This window comes from Narcine bancroftii, chromosome 10, assembly GCF_036971445.1.
Source record: "Narcine bancroftii isolate sNarBan1 chromosome 10, sNarBan1.hap1, whole genome shotgun sequence".
Lineage (NCBI taxonomy): Eukaryota > Metazoa > Chordata > Chondrichthyes > Torpediniformes > Narcinidae > Narcine > Narcine bancroftii.
In genome coordinates this window covers 50898069-50925664 of record NC_091478.1, presented here as the reverse complement: position 1 = coordinate 50925664, position 27596 = coordinate 50898069, and the positions used below count along the sequence as shown (strand labels likewise).

Here is a 27596-nt window from a genome sequence, read left to right as displayed (position 1 = left end):
GCTGTTCACCCATTGGTGTACTAGGGTCCACACCCGCATACTGTTGGACATTCTTTCTCACCCTCTCCAAGAAATCAGTAGGGGACTCGTCTTTCCCCTGGTGGTTCCCAAATTCTTTGGCGAAATTGTGACCCTTTGGCACAGCCTCCCGTATCCCTTTAATCGTCCACTCTCTGTAGTGTCTCATATTTGTCAATCCCTCGGGTGTTCGTTTGTCCCACCTGGGTTCATTCAGGGGATATTTTTGTTCATGGGGTCTGGGGTCCCCAGGTTGTTCACATTCCCACATAAGGAGGGCAGCCTGTTGAATCATCTGCCTCTCCTGGGGTGAGAATAATGTTCCCATTATTGCGTGCATCTCTTCCCATGTATATGTGTTTGGTCCCAGGAACTGGTCGAAATGTTCGGCCAGTCCCATGGGATCTTCCAACAGATTTTTCATTTCCTTCTTAAATCCCCGCACCTCAGTACTGGTTAGGGGAATGTTTACGTATCCTGTTCCCCCTCCCGGTCCTCCCATAGGAACTTCCCTCAGGGGATTTAGGCTTATTGGAGCCTTCGATGGTCCTGGACCAGTCTGGGATCTGGTCCAGGGTCGGTCCACCGGAGGAAGTCTAGGGTCCGACTCCCTTAGTTCAATGACTTCACTTAATTCATCCCTCCGTTCCCGGCCCCTTCCGGGACAATCAGATTCATCACCTTCCCCCTCCAGCAGCAAGTTTCCCTTGGGCGCCGAGGGAGGTTGTCCAAAGGTTCCCACTTCTTTTCTCCCGCTACCCCCAATTTAAAACATTTTGTTAAGGATCCTGGCCAGGGAACCCAACAAAATGCATACGCTGACTCTTCTTGATTCACGCTTGGTCTCGAGTTTACATATATGTTTAATGCTTGTCTAACCCAATCCTCGTCGGATCCGAATTTCGGTCACCAGACCGAGGAACCTTTGATAGGCTGTTTCGACCAAAGGAGACAATATTGAACCATCTTTCTCTTGTCTTTGTCTCGATATCATCTACTATCCCAATTTTCAAACATTCTCCCCAAAGGGCTGTCAGGGGGAACCCCCGGGAAATGTCCCGATCCCTCAGACGAGCCCTTAGACTTTGTTCCTCCCATTTTCCCGCCTAGATCCATTTATCATAGCTGAGGACCCCCCCCCCCACCCGTTTTCGGGACCCTACTCCCTTTCGTCTCGGTCGCCTCGTCGGAGGTACTATCCCTCCGCCGGTTTCTGCCGAGGTTTCCCTGGGGTCTATCCTAAGGTTCCATGATGGGGTCCTCACACCACCATCTTTACACCTTATTTATATTTTTACTCCGTCATGACCGTTACCTGGGTGGTCTCGTCCGTCAATCCCCACACCACAATCATAAGTCTTCCTGGGTATTGAACCATCACCCCTCTCCTTTTCGTCATGTCGTGTCACCTTGTCCGGATACCACTCGCTCAAGCCGCCCGAGGCGACGAGCAAGGGACTAGGAGCCGCTGAACTCAGCGGGGTGCACCACCTCCGACGTCCCCCTTTCTCGCCTCCCCCCACGGCCAGAGTATAGATCCCGGACGAGACCCCAAGTTGTCAGAAACACAAATTCTCACAATTGAGTTTCTTTAAGATCGGTGACACGACAAGCTTTATTCACAAGTCTGCAGAGTTGGACTCAACCGGTTTCTCGCCAAGTCGAGCCCCGATACATACAGTGCGTTGTTTTTTTATACAATTTGCTTGTCCTTCAGCATCTCCACTACACTGCTTTAATTGGTTAGTTTTTGCAGAATCATCCTGATTACGCTTGTACTTGTTTCGTATCATGTTAGTCACGCACACCACGATCATTCATGACCTCTGCCCACACCAAATCCTGTTTTTCACTCTTTATCAATCTTTGGCTCCTGCATGTCTCTTTGTAGTTAAATCTGTTGCAAGTCTGTTGTAACATTTTCCAGCTAAACTCTTGTGGTTAGCCCCCTGTCTACTCTTGCTTCCCCTTTTATGATTAATCATCACATTTTAACTTAAACCCTTTTTAACCCAAATTCTCTATCCATGACATTCACTATTGTCAAGCTTAAACCAACTCATGTGGACAAGTCTTCCCCACTGCACCAGCCAACGGTCCGTTGCAAAGGTCAACCACCCAAAAGACAGACAAACCTTTTTTGCCGTTTCGGGGGTGGGGGTCATCACGTGATGACGTCAGGGTACGTCGGGCATGTGACCCGGGCTTTTAAAAAGTTGCACGTGTTATGAATCCATTTGATTCCCTCTAGATATGCCTTGTATAGTCATTTCATTGTACCCACTATGATTCCAGTGGCCACAAGGGCATAGATTTAAAATGAATGGGGAAATATTTAAAGGGTATCTTCACACAGTGGGCATGGGGTACATGGCATGAGCTGCCAGGTGAAGTCATAGAAGCGGGACATTTGTAATGTTCCAAAGGCATTGAGATGGGTAAATGCAGGGGTGCAGTGCTGATGTTTTGGGTGTTAATGCTTTGGGTGCTAATGCTTTCGGTGCCGGAGCTGACAAAATGCCTGCCATTTACTATATCCTCTCTCGATCAATGTCACAGCCATTTTGAGTTCCTGCTCATTACATGAATGGGGCCAGGAAGTTGCCCAGTACATGAAATGAGCGTGGACACAAATTGGGAGTTACATACATATAGATGAATAGAGCTTCCACAGATGAGACCAATTTCGAGTGAATGTGTCCGAGGGCAGGGAAATGGGTTGAGATTGATGCACAAACCAGTCTATGGGTCTGTTTCCGTGCTGTCGAGCTCGGTGACTCGACAATGCATGATGAAGAAAGACTGGGTCACACGATTGTCTGCGCCACCAACCGAGAAAATGACGGGGTAACCTTTCCTACTCAAGAGCGGCATCGGTCAGCTCCAGCGCTTCCATAGTCAGAGGCGGGCTCAGAATGTTCTCAAAAATGACGTGTCGTGCACATGTGCTGATATTTTGGGTGCTGATATTCTTCTAAACATCGGGGGCAGAGAGGTCGGCCCAGGTATCAACGTGGGTGAATTTAGGTGAGGAAAGCGACCGATTCCAAGGTTGTGTTCGCTGCAGGTGGATCTGATTTTTATGGCCTTCGAGCTATTTGCTGATGGACCATTGATATGACCGGCTGTGTCCCCGGGAACAAATTCCCAGACACACACTCAACTGTGGTAATAGAATGGGCATTTCTCTGGGGAAATCTCCGGACCCGCAGCAAGGCAGAAGAGTGCGAATAAAACAAGGGTAGGAATAAATGTCCAACGCGTAACTCTCGCTGTTTTCCTCGTTCTTTAATGAATATTTCCATAATGACAAGATGCTCAACTGATTTCTGGGCTTGATTTGGCTCATAGCTCAGCAACTCACGGTCTGGAGAAGAAATCCCAGAACAATGGTAACCAAGAGGGAAGATGTGAATTTCGTTTGAAAATGAATTCAAGAATCAAAGTTCGGTTCCATACCGAATGTGGAATGGTAAATGACCGCAACAGTATAAAATATGCAGCGTGTGAACAAACTGTAACTAATGTCGGTGCATCGAGGGTGTAGGTATTTTGAGTTCTCCAGCAGGGAAAGAAGCCATTCTGTCCAATTCGTTTGCTTTGGCCAAGTTTTCTTCCTGGGCTTATCTCATTTTGCTGAGTTTGAACCTTTCCTGTCCGAAAGTGTTTAGTTGTGATGTTGTACAACCCCAGTCATTCGTTACTGGAGAAGTTTCACAATGACACTGAAGGGATATTTCATTGCTTTCTTTACCTCCTCCCTGAACTTAACTTGAGTCACAGTGTAAACGCCAGTGTTTGTGCAGCAACTCAGAAGTTGCAACATGAATCCAATTTGTTCCACAAAAATATTCACATTCACAGGTCGATACCCCAACAACACTACTCGACTACACAGGGCATACACGAGAAACAGTGACCAGAAGACAATGAAATTCCCCGAGATTACCAACAGCAAAATGATGGATTTTCTTCGGCTTTCCATCTCTGGGTCTTTGGAGCTCTGACCAGACTCCCCATTATTGAGTCCCCGGAGTCTCTTGCGGGCTCTGCTCGCAGCTAAGATGTGCCTCACTGTTAAACTGTTGAGCAGCAGAATGATAACGAATGGGAGTCCTGGAGTCAATATATATTGGAGAAACTCAACTGCTGCCCAAGCTTGCGAAGAATAGACACTGTGAACGACTGCACAAAACCAGGGGTGCGTCACCAGTAAATATTGACCAGTCAGCATAAAGTACCAGAACACGTTCTTGGCACAGCTGAGCAGACTTACTGTCCACAGAACCACCACTGCTGTCCTGTCGGTACAATATGTGGGTTTCAGCTTGTGGCAACAGATGGCGACAAATCGATCGATGGTGAATGTGACGGTGAACCACACGGAGCAATCGGTGGCCGTGAAGAGCAGAACGGCATGGATGTTGCACACTGGAATCGACTGGAGGAAGCTAAATTCGTTCCAATAAAGCGTAGGGATGTGCCTCAGTATCAGATCCAGGATGACAATGTGTAGATCCGCCGCTGCCATGGCCACCAGGTAGCGGGTTACATTGGAGGAGAGGCCACACTTACCCCGGGATAGAATCACCAACGTCATTACAATAACTGGAAAAAAAATGGAACGGCACTAAAATGCACTCGTGGATTGCACGTAGTCGGGAGAGAATTTGGTCAAATGTTCGACATCTGGCGTTGCCACCTGTTGGATTATATTCAGTGCCAGAGCAATTAACGTGCCTGAACAGCAGTTTGCGCTGGGTTAACCGGAGATTCCAGTTTTAACCCCTCAAATAAACATGATCATCAATACAGTGGGTCCCACTGAGAAGCACTTTCTGATTCAATTGTATCCGGATTTTCACCCCATTCAGTGAATGTTCACACTAACATAATAACCTCCTTCCCAGTTGGCTATTCAATAAACTCGCGGCGATTCTATCTTCGAAAAAGCCAGATATTCCCCAACCTTAGTCTACAATGCATTTAGTGTCGGGCACATCCTGCCCCCGGAAAGATCTTGTTAAATAATTCACTCTCCTTTGTTCATTGATCTCCCGAATTCCGACCCCTTATTTTGAGATTTGGACTCCTGGTTTAGGCATCTCAGCCTGAGATAACATGAGCCACAGACGCCCTAAGAACGTTACGAAGACTCGATGCGATTTGTTCTCCGTGTTTTAATGTTGGCCTAATTCCTCCACATCCTAGAAGCACAATTCCAGGTGTCAGGCGGGTGAAGTTCCACTGCGCATTGTTCACCTGGAATAGTCTTTTCAGGGCCGGATTCCTCAGAACCTCGGGCAACTGGAGAAAGAACCAGGACGGAGTCATGACATCGAGAAGGAGGGAGAGGCGGATTAATCACCCTATGAGAGGTTGAGTTTTAGTAAGGCTCCCCTTGACCTTGCCCCGCTGCCATCCCTTCTTTCAATAAAATAACGTTTATATTTGAATATTTTCTTTATAAAAGAAAATAAACAACCGCAGTTACAAACAATGAAATATTACAATATCTAAATAAGAACCTACCAAAAAACTCACCCCATCTAAAACTGCACCCTTCCTCAATCCTAAACCCCCGACCCACCTAAAAATGAAAGAAAAGAGAAAAAGACCAGAACTCCAAACGCCATTAATTTAGTCCGTGATATGGAGACGCAGCGGCAATCAATACCCTATCCTTAAATTTTCAAGTTAAAATAATCCAAATATGGGCTCCAAATCCGCCCCCCCCCGCCCACCCTTTTTTCAAAGTTAAGTTACGTATTGTTGTACTATGTACAATGTACGCCATGTATGAGCAAGTCATTTAACTGTTGCAGCAACCCTTTCCAGAAGTGCTTTCATGTAATCACTTTCTGACTGGTATTGGCGAGTAAACAAGCCTGGTCTTCACTTGAACACAGTTCAAACAGAAAGCCTTACCTGTGCTTGGGGAATAGCACACCGAACTTCTCCCGATGTTCTTCTGTGTAAGGGAGTGGTAAAACAAGGACTACGAAAGTAACGTCTCCGTTTCCCGTCATATTATATAGATTTCACAATCCTGCCGTTCATGTTCCACCAGGCTTCGCTCCCTCTCTTTAACCAGTACAGGCGCACGTTAACGCCAACTCGCGACATGATAACGTCGTCATGGGAAACACAACCTCGCGGTTGCAGGAAAGCCCTAAAAGCATTACTTCTAAATATTTATGTTTGGACCCTAATTTAGAAAACAAAATAGTATTTGTAATTTTCTAGGTAATAAAAATATATGCAAAAGTACTGAAATATCATCCCAAACACTCACGTGTACCACTCAATTAAACCATTTTTTTTGCTCTAGAGAGCAAAGGCCCCGAAGGCCTAACGGTTAATCTGCCTTTGTCAGAGGTTAGAGGGCCACTGGACAATGCCACGGTGCATCCATCCACCCACATTACTTCAGCAATAAGCACATGGAAAAGGAGGGAGTGGGAAATGGGGCAGAGGGGAGTTGTGAGGATGGTAAAGGAGAATTGGGAGCATTCTTAACGTGTGCTGCAGAATTGTTCGCGGGATCACCAGAACAATCACAGAGCAGCAGGAGCGCTGATCTTGAACCAGCACTTCTATGGAATAAATAACTGGTTAACAATGGAACAATAATTTGAAAGGATTTGACAGAAAAACAAACAGAAAGATAATATCTTGCGACCATCCACTCTAAATCGACGTCTATCCATATACAACAACCGTCGGTAGGATTTCAGGACCAGTGCTGCGTACCAGGAACGCTAACAACTGCGAGCAGCGGGTAGTAAACACGTTGAACTGCCCGAAAGGCGTTTTTGATTCGCAGCATTCGCAGCCAGTATGAAGTGATGCTGGCGGATTCCATGGTTTCAGCTCCTGTTGATGTTGCTGAACGCGCTGGCCACGGGAAGAGACAGCGCAGCCTGGTTTTATTGCCACCGGGAGAAGCCTGCGGGGACCGCCTTGCGACGTCGGTTTAATTAGGATGTTCCCCAAGGCGCAGACACTGAAGAAACGGATTCTGCCACCTATTGTTCTTCCAGGTTCTTGCAAGGTCCCATTGTTGTTCTGCAAGCGAAAGGGGAGATATTCCATCAGCCCATAGACAGAAAAGAAATGGGGCTGGAAAAATATTAACCTGCATGTTCGGGAAATCAAAATAAAAGCGAAATTAGAACTATTTCTGACTTTTTGACATATCGATTTGATGGATAAAACCGCCTGCCTCCCGGGTCAGAACTGCTCTTTATATTACGGGGTGAGGGACGAGGTCCTCTTCCCGCAGAGCACTAACGGTGAGGATTTATCTTGGCGCTACACGAACATACTGATCGTCAAACAAGCTCCTCCTTTAACCGTTCACAGGTAGAATCAGTGCGTCCAAACTGAGGGTGTTTGATTTTAATGAAACAAGAGCAGCGAACATCAGCATTCGGATTCATTGTGGATCACCTGCAGCAGGTCCAGAATTTAGACCACCGGCCCTCCTCTCTCGCACTTTTCCTGTCACTGTCACACGACTTTTAACACATCAATCACGCCATTCCTCCTTAAATCCAGACATTTATTTCCCAGTCGCCTCGTTTATGTGCACGTTCAAGCAGAGGAAGTCCATCGCCGGGCTTACAGATTGTCCCAGATTTGCTCATGGTTTGAAAGCATTTTGGGGACTTAACGGGAACATGGGCAAACGTTCCGAGCGGTCAAAACACAGCAAATAGAATGTCATGGAGAAAACGTCCGCCCTTATTCTTTGATGCACAGATTATAACAAGATTTCACAAATTGTGCGAAAACTGCAGACCAGAAAGTCAACATGAAGATGTCGAAGGGAAATGTGACGTTTGGCTTTAAAGAATTTGAACACGAGTAAAGAACTAAAGTATTTATCATCTCGGACTAGTTATCAGAAAACTGATGCTTTTGTCTTGGAACGAGCGGAGCGCACTTCCGCGGGGATGAATTCAGTGTGAAAGTCGATTAACGTGACAATGTCTGTATTTTCTTGCGTTTTGGAGATGCGGCGTGGTTAGCGCCACGTCTTTACAGCGCCAGCGATCGGCTCGAATCCCAGGCTGTTTGTAAGAGTTAGCACGTTTCCTCCCATCGTTCGAAACGTACCGAGGGTTGGAGGTTAATGGGGTGTAAATTGGGCGGCACGGACTCGTGGGCCGAAAGGCCTGTTACCATACTGTATGTTTAAATATATATTTTACGAGATCCAGGCCCCAGTCTCATCATAAACGGTACTCGTTTTTGATTAGATGAAGGTGAATGGCTCCACTGAAGGCATTGATGAAGGGGTTTATCTTGCTCTCTGAAGGCCGTGGGTGCTTTTGCATTGAGTTCAAAAATCAGAGATTGAAACTGAAGAGAATGGAGCTTCTGCGGGAAATTAGATTGGGGGATGTATTCCAAATAGAAGGAGTAGATGAGACCAACTTCTCCCTTCATATGTTACCTGACAGATGAAAACTCGAGTAATTTATTCTGAAACCGAGCCTGGAAATTCAGGTAACAGAAATTACGAATTGGTGGAAATAAATTGGGAGCATAATTTAAAACACGGCTGATGATATCCAACGACTAACAGATAAGAAACGTTGCTGGAACCGACTTTTAAGGCACATAAAACATTGTCCAACATGAGCTCAAAATGGAATTTAAAAAATATTAATTGATTCGGTCAGAGAGTTGTTTCAGGAAGTGTTAATCCTGCGGATCCAGAGCAGGTTATTGTTCTGCCAAATGAACGGCCATAGTTAAACAGGGGAAAATAGAAAATTGGGATAAACACACAGGAAATCTTCAACAGTGAGGTATAAATATCGTCAATCAATGAAACCCCAGATAAGAACAGACAAAACGGAACCCGTTCCCATTCAGTAATTGGAAAATGTAGAAATAACTGACAGAATTATTTTAAAGGAAAAGGGACTGAAGGGAAGAGTCCTGGGATATTGGTGTGAAAGTGGGGGGGGGGGGGCGCCGACAAATAGAAGATGCATCTTAGGAACATTGTGGGTCAGACTTCAAACAGAGCGGGCGTGGAACGGGTTTCAGGCGATGTATATAATACGACTATTAACCAAAAAACAAAATATAAGGGCAATTAAGAACTGAACCAAACCCCCAAGCTAGAAAATATCTTGAATAAATAACAGAAGCAAAAGAATCCCTTCGATTCCCCAAATTAATCCGTTGCTTCTCCGTGTTACATGTCGCTCTATTTCTTGCTTATTCTTGTGTCTATTGGCAGGTCATTTAAAAGTATCTGTTGTACCTGTTTCTACCATTACACCTGGCAGCCGTTCTAAGTACCCATAAAAAAAAACTTGTCTCGCACCTCCTTCCCCTGCCCCACCCCCACTTTAAACGAATCTTTTCAATGATGTGAAATTTTAACCCTGGGAGAAAGAAACCGGCCGCCTGCTCGATGAACGCCTCTCGTCAGTTTAGAAACTCCTGTGAGATCTGTCACCAGCCTCCGATGCTCCAACACATCTTTGTCCAACCTTGACCAATGACCCATACCTGTAACACAGGCCTCATTCAGTGTGATCTGCGCGCTTTCCAATGTCTCCAAGTCTTTCTTTCAAAGGGGCGAGCAGAATTTCACACAATATTTCGCTGCCAAAGCAAAGTTTATATGGCAGCCTCATGATTTTCTTATGATTGTACAAGGCTGCCAAATAAAGACTTACTTATCAACCTATGTAACGACTTTGAAAACCCTGAGCCCCCAGTGAATACTAGATCTCCACTTTCCCCATAGTTGATCTCCCAAGATCAGGACAAAAACTCATTTTCTTTTCTGCCCATATCTTCAGCTGATCTTTATTGTGTTCTTCTGCTTGGTATCACTCTAGACTTCAACAATTCCACTAATCTGAATGCATCTACACATTTAATAACCTGCCCACCAAGTCATCGATGGACGGACGGAGGGGACGGATGATGCATCCACACAACCAAGAGGCCGTCAACAACACTGATCCATAAGGAACAAGATTGAACACGGAATTCCAGGCAGAATAACACCTTTCCACACTCCCTTCCCTCAACCATGGGTTCGTCAATGTAGAAACGAACCATTCAACATCCTATTATCACAAAGGACAGAAGTGGACACTTTGAATGTATCATGGGGTATTGATGTGGATTCATGAAAGGAAATTCTGTCAATGAAATCTGTTATTTTTAGCATCTCATACAACTGCTCGATTAGATATTGGAAAGTATATGTGAGTAATTCAGAGTAATTTATGAATTGCGGCCATGCGTATGCAGATCAGTTCCCCATTCCCCCTAAAGCCTGGAGATTTAAACGATGTGAAGATTACGTATGTGACCTTACGGAAAGACGCTCCAATTATCCCCTCCACGAGGTGATTTGTGTTTCTGAAAAGAGCAAAACAGCCTCCCATTTCGCCCAGCCGCTCGTACCATGTGTCTAACGTCCTCTGAATGAACAACTATCACCTCACGTAAATTTTGAATCCCACCCTAAATAATTATGCCGTCGCATCTAAGATTCATTTGCTCCAGCAAAGTAATGATCACTGTTCGACTCACCTGTGTCCTTTATGATTTTAAAAACCTCTGCAAAATCTGCTCTCAGCCTCGTCCAATCAAAGGGAAAGAAGCCCAGTTTTTTTTTCCAGACATTCAGAGAAATTAGCTTTCCAAATCCTGGCATTAACTTTTTCTCAACATCTTCTCTGCCCTTTCCAACTTTATAAAATCCTTCTGAGAACTCGGTGACCAAACCTGCAGACAATTAACCCATATGTGGCCTGACCAATGGCTTATCCAACTTCAGGATGACTTTCCGACACAGTCTGACCAATAAGGCAAGAGTCAAAATATTGTCTTCATTATTATACCTGGATTTTCTGCCATCGTCAAAGAGCTCTGCACCTCCACCCCAGCACCATTTGGTCCATTATCGTGATCAATACCTTTCATAATTTTATATGCAGCCTTCAGGTCTTGCCCCAGCTTCACATGCCCCAGAGAAAACAACTCTAAATCCTGGGAAACAACTTCTGTACACTTTGCAAAACCAGAGAGAATGATCTGTATATTCGAGTGACCAGAATTCCTCGCCCAATATATATATCAGGACATAACATTCACCTTCTTTACACTTGCGCAGTCTCTTTAAAACCTATGAACCTCAACAGCCAGCTCTCTCGGCATAGCAATGCTTTTAATAAACTTGTCATTAACTGAAAACACTCACTTACATATCACCTACTAAAGTGAAGCATCTTGCACTTGCCAGGATTAGGCCATGAGATTTGCGTTCTTTGTTTTAGCAGTTAGGTAAGATGGTAATGAATTCTGGTTCACTGCCTACATCATTTGCTGGTGAGCTCAGAAATAAGAATAGGCCAAATGAATTGTTGTCTTGTTATGAGCCCAGAGGATCCCAAAACTCAGCAGCAATAGAAATTCACCAAAACAAATGGTTATTTAAACAAGGTACTTTTAATTATCTTTAAACATGAAAACAGGATCAAACTTTAACTTATTACTATTAGTAACTTATCCTAACTTAAACCCCTTTTAATTCTAAGTGCACTTGTATGTAATGTGAGTATAAATTCAGAAAAGTTCTTTAATTCACAGTCCCATCTCACTTCTCATTCTTCCAATTTCCCTGGTTGCAGGCAATTCTTACACTGTGCACAGAATTTAACATCTATGAATTTCATCAGGCTTTAGTGCTTGAAAGGTAAATGGTTACCACTCAGGAAGGTTATTGTTGGTTTTCAGAGAGAGATTTGTTGGTCATTGGACACCCACAACTGATTCCTTCTGATCAGCCACTTCAGTGTCTTGCCGAAGATACTTGCCCCATCAGGGTTTTCCAGATGCTAATCTCTTTCTTTCAGATCACCACAGAGTTCCTTTTCTGTTTCCCTTATTTCAAGTGAAACAATATACTGCCAATCATCTCCTCTTGTATGAACCACAAGAGCTTTGAACAGGCTGAACTAAGAACTCACAACATGTCTTCAAAATGGGATTTTTCTACAAGTTTGCCAGCTTATCATGTTCCAGTCCCAGCTGATGCTGCTGAATTGTACAATTGTAGAACTGAATTCTCTCTCTCTCTCTCTCTTGCTCACTCAGAGAAAACCAGATGTCCCTCTTAGAAAAGCCAACTGCACTCAGACAGACTGAGGCTCCAGACATAATCTTCCGAGTTCGTTCATCTGCTGATTTCCAAAACAATAATCCATTACTCCACAGCATGTCCAATTAATGCCTACATGCGAAGTCATTATAGGCATCTTTCAAAGTTTTTATGCAAAGGCACTCAGAGCCTGGACTGTCTGGCTTGAGCAGAGCTCTGGCATTTTAAATGACATCTGTTTTGAAGTGTTTTTTTTAATGTGCCCTACACTATAAAACCTGCCCTAATTCATCTCCTTTAAAAGATTATCAAACCTTTAACACAATATAAAATATAACATAATCTGTCACAGGCTGAGGAGCAAAGTTTTGGATTATTTGTATCTTATTTGTGGAAGAGGCGATCTATTCAAGAGGGAAACGATAAACAAACCACAGAACCAACATTCTGGCAGACAAATTTGTTTGTGCTATGCAGGTGGATTGAACTACATTAGCAAGGGTTGGGGTTTCATGCAGGACGGAGGCAGGCGATAGGTTGGAGAGTGATAAAAGAAACTTTAATGGGCAGCAGAAATGCAGGAAGCCATGAAATGGCATTAAATTGCACCTCTTAGAACCATAGAACATAGAACATAGCACTTTGAATGCTTGATCCTTAACAGGTAAGGTAGATCACCATCAGGAATGGATACGAACATGTGACTGGTATGTGGTAGTTGAGAGAGGGACAGGACTGGCAGCTCATGATTCCAGGCTACAAGTGCTTCAGCGGGGAGAAAGGAGAAGACAACAGATGAAGGGTGCAACATTGTTTGTTAAGGAGGATATGACGTGAATGCTCAGAGGTGGCATTATAGACAAATCCCCAACTGAGGCTTTATGGCTCCAGCTAAGGAACAATGAAGGATTAAGCACATTTTTTGGTGTGTACCAAAAGCCCTAAATACTCACAGCAATTGGAGGAGAAAAGTGTTGGGAGATTGCCACCAGTTGTCAGTTAAATTAGACTGACATAACAAGATATTGTAACCATCCAGAAATTGACTGGGAAGTCATGGTTGGACTGTTTTAGACGAGATGAGATTTGTTCTATGTCATCATGAAGGTGTCCAAGTGTAAAATGCAGAAGGTCCATACGGGAGAGGTCTACGCATTATCCACTCTTGGAAAATCACCAAGGGCAAGTGGAAAATGTTTATGTAGATGCACCTTTGGAGACCAGCGACCACAGATCAATTGGATGTGAGGCAGTCATGGAGAGATACATGGCGGGACCACATATTAAATATTGGGAATTGTTACAAGGACAACCCTAAAGTTAGAAGACTGGACCTAGCTCAAGTTGAATGGAACATATCCCTTGAGGAAGATAAACATTTTGAAAATTGTATGTATTTAAAAGTGGGTTGACTAGACACAAGGACATTCACATATCAGGGGCACATGTCTGGGGCAAGTGTATACCTGGATGACTTTGGAACTGAAGGACAAATTAATACATGCAGCCTGAAGGACAAAATGACAGGTGGTATCTCTGGCATGTAACACTGGAGGATTATACAAACTGGTTTTAGAAGTATATAAAGGGGAAAAGGGACCTCTCAGAATTAATACTGTGGAAAACTACACAAGATAAGCAAGGTCCTCAAGGAATATGACTTCCCTATTCATTTGAGTCACCCTCAGAGGAGTTTTCGTCAACTCAACACATGAATGGCATCGTGAAGAAAGCACGTCAGTGCCTCAACTCCCTCAGGAGTTTGAGAAGGTTTGGCATGACATTGGAAACACTGGCAAATTTCTACAGAAGTGTGGTGGAAAATGTGCTGACTGGCTGCATTACTGGCTGTATGGGGACTGTAATGGAAGATTCTAACTGTGTTATTTTTACTTTTGCAACCTTTGCTTCTGCAAGGCTGAAAACCTGCTTGTTTTTAGAATCAGCAGACATAAGCTAAATTCCACCGAGGGGCCAGAGATGCTGTTATCTGATGAAAGGACATCTGTGTACCAAGAACATTTAATCTTCCTGCTTGTTTTGGTCACAGACTGTCAGAGGCCTAGCCTTGATGCAAAATAAATCATTGCATTGAAAGTGATAAGCTGAAAATTATGTTATTCGATAGAAGCCTAGCATGCTAGCTTGCTCGCTTATCTTTCTTGCTGTACTGGGAATAGGTGCTTGGGTAAGCAGTTTTTGGGTAATATAAGCCATGGTCCCGCTGCTGAAGTTTGAGACTCTGCAAGAGGTGGCAACATCTCTCAGCAAGAAGAAGAACTTCAAGATTCCAAACCGACGTCCCAGTCGGGGGAGGTGGAGAAGCTGCTACCGTCGTCCTGACAACCTACTACAAGTGTGCAGTCGTTGCCTCGCTTTGGCAGTTGGGACCAGTCCAAGGATTAATAAGTAAAGTTGGGAAGGGCTTGCATATTGTAGTTTGAAATCAGCTTTTGAATTTGTAATAAACATTTGTATAATCTGAACTGCTCTCGGTGTGTGTATCTATTTTCTTTCGGTAGCTCAAACACTGTAACCAATCTAAAATGAACAAAGTTCACCCAAGACAATTGGCGCAGTGAGCAGATGTTTCGCCGAAAGAAAGAGATGAGCCCTGAGCAGTTCTTGATTCCGGGATGGACTTCCCAAGACGATGGGTTTGGCATGTTAGCCAATAACCTGTCTTTGTTGGGACCACCATTAGTTGAAATGAAAAGTTAGACCCATCAAGTGCACCTCTTGGAGAGCGGGTTGCCACTCTCCTTTGAGAAAGTAAATTTCCTTGGCGTAGAGTCTAGACGTGTAATCTCGACCTCTCCAGCCGGACTTTTAAGTACCCATTTTTTAACCCCTTGTTTTCAAGTTTAAACTTTTTAAATTTTAGTTTAAAGTATTAAGGAGCTATTATGGCCATTAATAGTAAAGTTGAGCTGACTGTGCCGCTGATCACTTTCCATCTCATCGTCCGTTGAGTCCTCCGACTCACTCAGTTCCGCGCGCTGAGAGAAGAACAAATCTGGCACAAAATGATAGATAATACGCTTAATGTGATCCTTGTCCTCCTTCTGCAAGCCCTTTTCAAGTGCAGAAAAAGTTACATTTTCAAAATGCTGAAGATTTGGGGCCTAAACAACTTGTTACAGCTTCAGGTTTAATTTCTTCAGTGTCTAAACCACAAAGATTGCCTGTGGGAGCTGGAAAAAAAATGTCTACTACTCACCAAGTAAAGGATGGCGCTGGAATTACCCGTTGTCTAGAGGAAGGTGCGTGTTCCCAAGAAGTGGATCCCGATTCTGGAAGCCTTTCGATTTTAATGGAGGGAGCACGCAGGAAGACGACTCCATTGTTTGAAATGCATCAGGAAGCATTTCAACCTGAAGATATCGATTTCCTCCGTGATTTTGCGAAAAAACAACGAGCTGCGGGGGAGACCAGTGTCGACCCCCTAAGGAAGTCGGGGTGCTGTTGCTGGGAGTCCAGACACACAGTAAAACCTCTAAAATGCCTTTTGTTGAGTTGCAGCAGGACCTGCAGTTACCTGGTTCTGCCACTAGTCAGAGAAAGCAGGGCTGATCTTTTCTGAGCTATAATGTATGCAGTTAAATGCTGTCATTCAACCTTTAATGAATGAGATGGCTCAAATGAATGCTAGTATAAGTTCAGAATTGAATACAGTTAAAACACGTGTGGAAGCATCTTGTGAAGATTTTTAAAAATTTCAGTCTGCTTTTTTGGAATGTAAACAGCAAGTGGTTTCTAACACAGAAAAAGTGTTGAAAGTTGAAAAATCAGTTATAGAATTGCGAGAACATGAGAAGGAGTTATAGAGGAAAATAGACTACTTGGAGAATCAAAGCAAATAATGTGAAAATCGTTGGTTTGCCAGAAGGTATGGAAGAACAAGATCCTCTTTGTATTTTTAAAGACTGGATCCTACAAGTACTAGGGCAAGAATTTTTTTCTGGAGGCCTGGTACTGGAAAGAGCTCATAGAGCTTTAAGAAGAACACCTTTACCTGGTCAACCACCAAGACCTGTAATAATTTGATGTTTGAATAATTTGGACAGAGAAGCAGTGCAAAATGCAAGACAACAACAAACTCTGTTATTGATTCAGAATAGCAGAGTTTTTTTAAATCCTGATTTGAGTCAAGAGGTCATTCAATGTCGACGTCGACGTCGATTTAATCCAGTTAAAGAAGTTTTGTGGCGTAAAGGTTATAAGTCTACTTTTTGCTACCCGGCAGATAGTCAAATGGATTGAACATTGGCTGAAAGGGAGAGGCCAGAGAGTGGTAGTGGATAATTGTCTGTCAGGTTGGAGGCCAGTGACTAGTGGTGTGCCTCAAGGATCTGTATTGGGCCCATTGTTGTTCGTTATATACATTAATGATCTAGATGATGGGGTGGTGAATTGGATTAGTAAATATGCAGACGATACTAAGATAGGTGGAATAGTGGGCAATGAAGAAGGTTTTCAAGGATTGCAGAGGGATTTGGGCTGCTTAGAAAAGTGGGCTGAAAAATGGCAGATGGAATTTAATGCTGATAAGTGTGAGGTGCTTCATTTTGGTAAGAACAATCAGAATAGCACATACGTGGTAAATGGGAGAGCATTGATGAATACAGAAGAGCAGAAAGATTTAGGAGTAACGGTACATCGTTCCCTGAAGGTAGAAACTCACGTGAATAGGGTGGTGAAGAAGGCTTTTAGTATGCTGGCCTTTATCAATCATTGCATGGAATATAGGAGTTGGGAGGTGATGTTGAGATTGTATAAGACGTTGGTGCGGCCTAATTTGGAGTTCTGTGTGCAGTTCTGGTCGCCTAATTATAGGAAGGATATAAACAGAGAGGAGAGAGTGCAGAGAAGGTTTACCCGAATGTTGCCTGGGTTTAAGCATCTAGAGTATAGGGAGAGATTGGACAGATTAGGTCTTTATTCTTTGGAGCGTAGAAGGTTGAGAGGGGATTTGATAGAGGTATTTAAGATTATAAAAGGGATAGACAGAGTGGATGTGGATAAACTATTTCCGTTAAGAGTAGGAGAGATTGAAAGAAGAGGACACATGAGGGGAAACTTCTTTACTCAGAGAGTGGTAGCTGTGTGGAATGAGCTTCCGGGAGAAATAGTGGCGGCGGAGTCAATTGTATTATTTAAGAAAAGGATGAGAAGAAGATGGAGGGTTATGGGCATTGTGCAGGGAGGTGGGACTAGAAAGGGGTGTTTGGTTCGGTGCGGACTAGAAGGGCCTAATGGCCTGTTTCCGTGCTGTAATTGTTATGTTATGTTATATGTTATGTTAAGGTGTTTTATGGAGACTATCAATTTCTTTTTTTTGAGAATGATCATGAAGCAATGATTTTTGCTGATTCATTGCCAGATATAAGAGAACAAAGATGCAGTCCACCATTGTCTCGTAAAGAAAAATCTGGTTGTTCTGGAAACAGAAGAAATGGGAGAAATGGGAAAAAAACAGGAATGGAAAGAGTCCAACTTCTTCTGAAATGGGATTTCCGAGTTTGGAATCTCTTGGATGAAAAGAACTTTCTTATTCTTATTTTACTTTTTATGTTATTATGATATTTTGATGTTATTCATTGTTCGTCTGGGGAGGGAGAGATTTGCTCTAAGCTCTTTACTAGTCATCAGCCACTGGTGGGTGACCCACACCCAATTTTTGTTTAGGGATTACTACCTTTTGGTAGTTTTTTTTAGGGGGGATTTTTTTAAATTATTATTTTATTTTCATTTTAGTTAGCTTTTAATTTGTTATATTTTTTCTCCTATTGGTGGGTCTATATATGTTGATTTGAGTTTTCATATAAAGATATTATTGGTATTTATTAGTAACAGTAGATATGTCAAAGTTGAGGTTCGCTACTTTTAATGTTCGAGGTTTAAACAGTCCCATCAAGCATAAGCAAGTCTTGGCGTATATCAAGAAAATGAAAATTGATGTTGCTTTTTTAAAAGAAACACATTTGAATGTCAAAAAAAGTAAGAAATTAAAGAGGGACTGGGTTGGGCATGTATATTCCTCTTTATTTAATTCCAGGGCTAAAGGTGTAGCAATTTTGATACATAAAAATTTATCTTTTGAATTACAATCAATGGAGGAAAAGGCAGGATGTTTTCTTAAATTGAATTGTAAGATTTTCAGTGAATTCTGGACTTTACTTAATATTTATGCCCCAAATGCAGATTATGAAATATTTATTTCAGATGCATTTTTATATCTGGGTCAGGCTAATGATAATATTTTAGTTGGTGGTGATTTTAATTGTGTTTTGGAATCTTTATTAGATAAATCTCTGAAGAAAGTTAAGAAATCTAAGATGGCAGTTCAGGTTCAAGCATTGATGAAAGATCTTAATTTAGTAGATATTTGGAAATGTCTTAATCCAACAGAGAAAGATATCTCTTTTTATTCATATAGACATGAATCATTTTCAAGGATTGACTTTTTTTTAGTATTGGCACATTTACAAGGGAAAATAAAACAAGCAGAATGTAAAAGTAGGGTGATTTCAGATCATTCTTTGTTATACTTTACATATGCAACTTCTGAGAAAATTCAAGTGCCCTATTGTTGGAGGTTATTTAATGTTATTTAAAATACAGAATCTATTGATTTTTTTAAAAAACAAATTAATTTTTTTTAAAGAAATTCTAATTCTGTTCAAAATAAGTTTCTATTATGGGATGCTATGAAAGCTTATTTGAGAGGACAAATAATTAGTTATACCTCTAAAATATAAAAGAATTGATGAAATCAGAGTCTTGAATTAGAGAAACAGATTGATGAGTTAGAAAAGGAATTTCAGAAAGATGCTACAGAAGATCAGAAAATAGAATTATCTAGGTTGAAATTGGAATATAATACTTTGCAATCTTATCAATTTGAATCTGTGATTAATAGGACTAAACAATGGTATTACGAATGGGGAGAGAAAGCATATAAGGTATTGGTGTGGCAATTAAAGAAAGAACAGGTTTTGAGGACTATTAATGCTGTTAGATGGAATTCTCTTATCTCTTATAAACCTCGTGAGATTAATGATGAATTTTGTTCATTTTAGAAAAAGTTATATACATCTGAAGAAAAACAAGAAACTGGATCAATTGATCTTTTTTTTATCACAGTTGAATTTACCGATAATCTTTCTTTGGCTTGGCTTCATGGACAAAGATTTATGGAGGGGAATGTCCACGTCTGCTGCAGGCTCGTTGGTGACTGACAAGTCCAATACGGGACAGCCGGGCACGGTTGCAGCAGTTGCAAAGGAAAATTGGTGGGTTGGGGTTGGGTGTTGGGTTTTTCCTCCTTTGTCTTTTGTCAGTGAGGTGGGCTCTGCGGTCTTCTTCAAAGGAGGTTGCTGCCTGCCGAACTGTGAGGTGCCAAGATGCACGGTTGGAGGCGATATCAGCCCAATGGCGGTGGTCAATGTGGCAGGCACCAAGAGATTTCTTTAAGCAGTCCTTGTACCTCTTCTTTGGTGCAACTCTGTCTCGGTGGCCAGTGGAGAGCTCGCCACATAACATGATCTTGGGAAGGCGATGGTCCTCCATTCTGGAGATGTGACCCACCCAGCGCAGTTGGGTCTTCAGCAGCATGGATTTGATACTTGCAGATTCTGCCAGCTCAAGTACTTCGATGTTGGTGATGAAGTCATTCCAATGAATGTTGAGGATGGAGCGGAGACAATGCTGATGGAAGCGTTCTAGGAGCCGTAGGTGATGCCGGTAGAGGACCCATGATTCGGAGCCAAACAGGAGCGTTGGTATGACAATGGCTCTGTAAACACTGATCTTTGTGTGTTTCTTCAGGTGGTTGTTTTTCCAGATTCTTTTGTGTAGTCTTCCAAAGGCGCTATTTGCCTTGGCGAGTCTGTTGTCTATCTCATTGTCGATCCTTGCATCAGTTGAAGGGGTGCAGCCGAGGTAGGTAAACTGGTTGACCATTTTGATTTCTGTGTGCCCGATGGAGATGTGACGAGACTGGTAGTCATGGTGGGGAGCTGGCTGATGGAGGACCTCGTTTTCTTCAGGCTGACTTCCAGGCCAAATATTTTGGCAGTTTCCGCAAAACATGATGTCATGCGCTGGAGAGCTGGCTCTGAATGGGCAACTAAAGTGGCATCGTCTGCAAAGAGTAGTTCATGGACAAGTTGCTCTTGTGTCTTGGTGTGAGCTTGCAGGTGCCTCAGATTGAAGAGACTGCCATCCGTGCGGTACCTTTGACACCATGAGCAAGAAAGGGCTTTGGCAAATACTAGACCACCTCGGATGCCCCCCCAAGTTTCCTCAACATGGGTATCCAACTGCATGAAAACCAACAAGGTCGTGTCAGATACAGCAATGAGCTCTCTGAACCCTTCTCCATTGACAACGGCGTGAAGCAAGGCTGCGTCCTCGTACCAACCCTCTTTACCAATAATAGAGGATGCAGATATACAGGAGTTGGAAAAACCATTTACTGATTTGGAAATTAAAATGGCTATGATGGAAATGCCGAATGGTAAATCACTTGGTGATGATGGATTTTTTGTTGAATTTTATAAAATCTTTTATGATGATTTTTCTACAGTGTTTGGGGATGTATTACGTCAAGTTGGAGAACATTATGAATTACATGAGTCTTGTTCTAGTGCTTTAATTACAGTAATCCCAAAAAAGATAGAGATACTTTGAAAGTATCTTCATATAGACCAATTTCATTGTTAAATGTAGATTTTAAAATAATAGCTAAAATTTTAGGGAATAGATTGGCTAAATTTTTACCTAAGTTGATTATATGGATCAAACAGGTTTATTAAAGTATAGATATGCCTCAGATAATATTTTGTGTGTGATTAGTTTGATTAATAGATTTCAACAATCTTTAGATCATCCGATGGTCATATCTTTAGATGCAGAAAAAGCATTTGATAGAGTTGAGTGGCATTTATTTTAAAGTTCAGAAGAAATTTAAGTTTGGTCCTTTTTTTATTGGTTGGATTAAGGCTTTATATAGTAAATTGATAGCTAGAGTATTGATGAATGGCTTGATTTCAGAACCTTTTAAATTGACTCGATCAACTCGTCAAGGTTGTCCTTTATCACCAGCTTTGTTTGCTTAAGTGATCGAACCTTTAGCACAGCTGATAAGACAAAATACACAGATATGAAAGTTTTAGATGAGGAGTATAAAATTAATTTATTTGCTGATGATGTATTGGTGTATTTAACAAATCCAGCTCAGTCACTTTTGCACTTGAAGGAGTGTTTAATACAACATGGATGTCTTTCTGGATATAAAGTTAATTGGGAAAAAAGTAAAATATTACCGGTAAGTGAAGGAGATTATTCAGTTTATAAGAATATTATTAATTTGAAATGGACTGATCGAATTAAATATTTGGGTATAATTTTGAATGTTAATTATTAATCTTTATATAAATTAAATTATGTTCCATTAATTTAAAAAATTAAAACTGATTTGATTAAATGGAAAGATTTATCTATTAATTTATTGGGTAGAATAAATACAATTTTTCTGCATATGCAATATTTTTTTCAATCTATTCTGTATTTACTTGATCATATTTTTTTTCGAGATTTGAATAAAATGGTTAGGGAGTTTTTATGGAGAGGTATATTTTTGTGAGTAGCTTTGAATAAATTAACTTGGAAATATGAGTTAGGGGGATTACGTTTACCACATTTTCAAAATTATTATGAAGCAGCCCAACTTAAATTTATTAGTTTATTGATGGATTTGGTACGGCCTCCTAGTTGGGCCAAAATTGAGATGGCAATTATTTCTGAATTTGAAATACATCAATTTTGTGTTTAGATGGAATATAAATTTGTTACAGCAACATAATGTGTGTATACTAAAACATTTAATGAAGTTATGGATAAAGAAAAATAGAATGATAGGCTCTAGGGGTGAATTATCGGCTTTGACTCCGTTGTATAATAATCAACTTATTTCTTTTTCAATACACAATCGAAGTTAATTACTTTGGAGATTTAAAGGAGTGGAAAACTTGGGAGATTGTTTTAAAGAGGGTAAATTTTTATCTTTTAATCAGATGAGGGACAGTTTTGGTATTGATAAGAACTCTGTTTCTTTATTATCAAATTCAATCTTTGTTAAAACGTACATTTAGTAGAGATATGATTTTACCTGAAATTACTAAATTTGAGACTTTTCTTATGAAGGTACCAGAGAAGGGTTATATTTCATCTATGTATCAAATATTACAGGATGGTATGGATAAAAAGGGTTGGGATAAATCTAAAAGTAAATGAGAAGCGGATATTGGTTTTATTTATTCCGAGGAGATTTGTTATGACAGTGTAACTAGATTGATAAATGCATGTTATGCAATGATAAAATATTATTTTCTACATCAATTATACTTAACACCTGAAAAATTTTAAAAAGTATGGGTTTCATGAATTAGATTTGTGTTTTAGATGTGGTAATTCTGAAGGAACTTTTTTTCATGCTGTTTGGTCATGTATATATATACAATCTTTTTGGAAGAAAATTCAATTATTTTTAGAATACCTGTATAAGATTAAAATACTTTTAGATCTGACAGTATTTTTATTGGATAGTTTGCAACCTCTGAAAGGTTTGAGATTAGATAAATTTCAACTTGCTTTTGTATATTTAGCTTTGTCTGTAGCAAAAAAATGTATTGCTAGTACGTGGAAAGATACAAATATGATTGATATTAATAGATGGCATAACGAGATGAAATATTGTTTAATAATGTAAAAAATTACACGTTTCACGTGATAATTAGTTTTTTTATTAATAAGTGGTTGTTATACTCAGAATACTTACATTTCAATTTATGTTGATTAGATCTTAATATGTATGTTTAATTTTTCCTTAATATTTTTTATTTTTTCTTTCTTTATGGGTCTCCTCAGGAGAGTTGGCTGAAGGTGGGGGGGGGGGTTTCTTTTCTTTTTTTTTCTATATATAAAAAATTACGTTCATGTTTATGGTTAATTGTTGTATATGTGTCTTCGGTAAACTTGTACCTCTCACTTTGTTCATTTTAGATTGGTCACAGTGTTCAAGCTACCGAAAGAAAACAGACACACACACCGAGAGCAGTTCAGTTTATACAAGTATTTATTACTAAATCTAAAGCTGAATTCACACTACAATATGCAAGCCCTTCCCAATTATACTTATCAATGCCTGGACTGGTCCCAAATGCCAAAGCGAGGCGATGACTGCACACTTGTAGTAGGTTGTCTGGGCGCCGGAAGCAGCTTCTCCACCTCCCCGGACTGGGATGTTGGTTTGGAATCTTGAAGTTATTCTTCTTGCTGAGAGATGTTGCCACCTCTTGGAGAGTCTCAAACATCAGCAGTGGGACCATGGCTTATATTACCCAAAAGTTATTTACTTCAGATCGTATCTCTTTGAACAAATGATTTAATTATCTTCAAGGAACATGACCTCTCCAGAATTCAATCCCCCTATTAATGAATCCCAGCATCCCATTGGATGAACTACAGCCTATTCCAGAGGAAGAACAGTCATTTCCCCCCCACTGTCGAACTAGAGAGAACTAATGGTATGGGTGGCATCACCAGGTAGTGGCCCTCCTGTAAATGGAGAAATAGTGACATCTGCTCAGGGTAACACTCGGTGGGTAGCTATTGAGGGACAGGATGATTTAGTCTGTTTAAACACGGATGATTTAGTCTGTTTAAACACTGAACGCTTACGGTATCGTGAGTGACATGTGTCAGGCTTCTTTGTTCCAGGTTCTCTGTCTTATGCTCCTGGTGATCTGGCTTAACAGCTGCTTTGGTGTCAAAAATTGGATTTGTAATGTCGAGGACATTCTGAGGGAGTTGCCCGTGGGGGACGCAGTCCGATGCATTACACCAAGGAAGTCCTCGGTCACCCGCCTCAAGTGCAGCTTAAGTCCTTGTGAGACTGTTATTGCCAGTCTCGGTTCCTATATTTTGTTTGTGGATTGGGCCACACTATTCTCCGTTGGTTGCTCGCATTATTCCTTGTTTTTGTGATTATTGTAGTTTTGATTTCTCTTTTACGCTCTTTTTGTACTCTTATGCTTGTTAAGTCTCGTGTCTGACAGCCTGTGACCATGCGATGGAATGTAATGGAAGATTCTAACTGTGTTCTTTTTACTTTTGCAACCTTTGCTTCTGCAAGGCTGAGAACCTGCTTGTTTTTAGAATCAGCAGACACAAGCTAAATTCCACCGAGGGGCCAGAGATGCTGTTATCTGACGAAAGGACATCTGTGTACCAAGAACATTTAATCTCCCTGCTTGTTTTGGTCACAGACTGTTAGAGGCCTAGCCTTGATGCAAAATAAACCATTGTATTGAAAGTGTTAAGCTGAAAATTATGTTATTCAATAGAAGCCTAGCATGCTAGCTTGCTCGCTTATCTTTCTTGCTGTGCTGGGAATAGGTGCTTGGGTAAGCAGTTTTTGGGTAATATAAGCCATGGTCCCGCTGCTGAAGTTTGAGACTCTCTGAGAGGTGGCAACATCTCTCAGCTAGAAGAAGAACTTCTATAGTCCAGCCAACATCCTGGTCGGGGGAGGTGGAGAAGCTGCTACCGGCACCCTGACAACCTACAACAAGTGTGCAGTCGTTGCCTCGCTTCAGCAGTTGGGACCAGCCCAAGCATTGATAAATATAGTTGGGAAGCGCTTGCATATTGTAGTTTGAAATCAGCTTTTGAATTTGTAATGAACATTTGTATAATCTGAACTGCACTATTTTCTTTCGGTAGCTCAAACACTGTGAGCAATCTAAAATGAACAAAGTGAGAGGTACAAGTTTACCCAAGACAGGGACACCAATGCACCTGAGCATAAAGGCTCCAAAGGCCAGTAGACACATTCCAGGTCATCACAGGCAAAAACCCTCCCACCATCGAGAACATTGACAGAAACGTTGAGAGCAGCAGCAATCGTAAAGGAACCACACCACCCAGCACACAATCTCTTCACGCTGCTGCCATCAGGAAAGACGTATTTAAAAGACAGCTCAAAATTACTTTTTTAAGTGTTTATTTTACAAACGTTTACGTATATTGACAACTAACCAAGATGAATGGAAAAAAATCGAAACCAATGTTAGAAGAAGCTCCGAGTTTGCCTGCAACATCGACTGATAGTCTGAAGGGAGCTGCCTCAACTTCAGGAACTTCTGTTGGAGAATTACAGGAATCCTATCAGGGATGGAAGCCTTAGTAATGCGCTTTGCAAAGATTGAAGGAATGATGAATAATATAGCGGACTCCATCTAAAACATGGTCAAGTCAATCACCAATTTTAGGGAACGAATGAACAGTGCAGAAAGAGACTTAGGAAAACACAATGAGAAATTGGAACAATGACATGACCAGCAGAACAGTGGGAAATTGATAAACAAATGCTCCTTGATAAAATTGATCATATTGAGAACTTTAGCAGATGAAATAATGTACAGATAATTGGTTTAAAAGAAGGTGTGGAAGGATGCGGTTAAATTCTTTGAATCCTAGATTCCTGATTAACTTCATGCTGAGTCACTCGGTGGACAAGTACAGATTGAGAGAGCCCATCAAACCTTCAGACCTTGAAGAAATGGGGAAACACATTCTCAATTGGTCCTTGTGAGACTGTTGAGCGTCAGGGATCAGGAACCGATCTAAAGAGCAGCATTTGAAGACTTTAATTCCCTGCGGAAATAGCATGGACAAGAGGACACGTTTTTCCAAAATTTCAGCACAGTTGCCGTACAGAAAAGAATTTGACGAGGTCAAGTGGTAGCTCCGGGCGATTTTACGGGTGGAGGAGGGCAATTGGACATTTTTCAAGACAAGGCCCAGAGACAGAATATTTTATTCATGGGCTTTAAGAAGAAAAATGACTTTGCAAGAGAACTCTTGTATTTTTGTGGAGTAAAGGTACATTTTTGACTCCTCTGATATTTATTAGGTAATGTTAATCTTTCTTATTGACACTTCACAAATAGCTCGGGGAAATGTTGAATATTGAATAAAGTAACAGCAGGGTGGAGACTCCAGACTAAGAGTGGGGGTGGGTGGGTGGGGAGGGCTTCAGGAGGGAAGTTGTTTTAAAGATAACAGTTTATGATGGGGTTCTTCTTCATTCCTGGAGGTTTCTGAGGACTTTGATTCATGGGCTTCAGGGGCTTCTTGTTTACGTCACTGTCAGAGCAGGTGCTTCGTACATTTTTTTTCAAAAGGGAAGGGATCACAAGATTGTTTAATAATTGACTTTGACTGTGTTACTGTGCAATATTTGTCTGTAAATCAATATAGGTATAATGTTAAAGATTATAAGTTTTAACGTTATTGGTTTAAACTGATGATCAAGAGAAAGAAAGTTTTGGATCACTTGAAAAAGTTAATGGCAGGTGTGGTTTTTTATAGGAAACATATCTTACTGAGGTGGAACATGACAAGTTAAAAAAGAGGATGGTTGGGGCAGGTTTTCTCTTTGACATTCAATTCTAAGGCAAGAGGGGTTGCGATTTTAATAAATAAAAATGTTGCAGTTATTATAGAGAATATATCAAAAGACCAAGCAGTTAGATAAATAATGGTAAATTGTAAAATTTATTCAGAATCATGGACATTTATTAATATTCATGTGCCTTAATGAAGGATATATTTTTGAGAGCTGCTGAGAGGAGAATTCAATCTCTGTTTGGATCTGATATTGGATAAATCTGCAGGTACAGTAACTAGAGCTAAAGCTGCTAAAATGACATGCGAAGGATCTAAATTTGATTGACATTTGGAAGCAGCTTAACCCAACGGAGAGAGACTATTCTTTCTCCTCGAGAGTACATGATTCACATACAAGAATTGATTTATTTTTACTGTCAATCGGACTAAAAGATAGGGCAATAGAATAATAATATTTATCGAGGCTACGTTCTGATCACCCACCTCTTACACTGACTATTTCAATAGTGGAGAAACAGAAATGTGTTTATGGATGGCATTTGAACCCCATAATGTTAAAACAGGAGGATTTAAAACAATTTATTAGGTGACAAATAGAAATCTTTGGTGAAACAAATTTGGGATCAACGGATAACAGCTTTTTAATATGGGATAAAATGAATGCTTTGTTTTTAATATTTTATTTTTGATTTCATCAACAAACAATACAAATGATCATCATTAATAAGTAATTAAAGGTGAATCATTAATCATATATGTTGCAAATATGACCCATATCACCCTCCCCCAAACAAAACCCCTTATGAGAAAAAGGCACAAAGTAAAAGAAAGGGAAGGAAACAGGAGAAAGAAAGAAAAAAGAGGAGAAAGAAAAAGAAAGAGAAAAAGAAAAAAAGAAAGAGAAGGCATGATCTGGAGCTGAAATCCAATTCAACAAAGAAGAGGCCCAGTTATT

The 27596-nt window shown here is 41.1% G+C and overlaps 1 protein-coding gene across 1 annotated transcript; it reads right to left on the bottom strand.

Moving 5' to 3' along the window:
- Window positions 1-3718: 3718 nt before the first annotated feature.
- On the bottom strand, window positions 3719-4618 carry LOC138743821 (neuropeptides capa receptor-like). Its single transcript, XM_069899422.1, has one exon. It carries the CDS (start codon window positions 4616-4618, stop codon window positions 3719-3721), a length of 900 nt encoding a protein of 299 aa, XP_069755523.1.
- Window positions 4619-27596: the final 22978 nt, after the last annotated feature.

What these genes read in the sequence shown, in the direction of transcription:
- LOC138743821 (XM_069899422.1), bottom strand. Translation starts at nt 4,618, where the DNA reads ATGACGTTGGTGATTCTATCCCGGGGTAAGTGTGGCCTCTCCTCCAAT.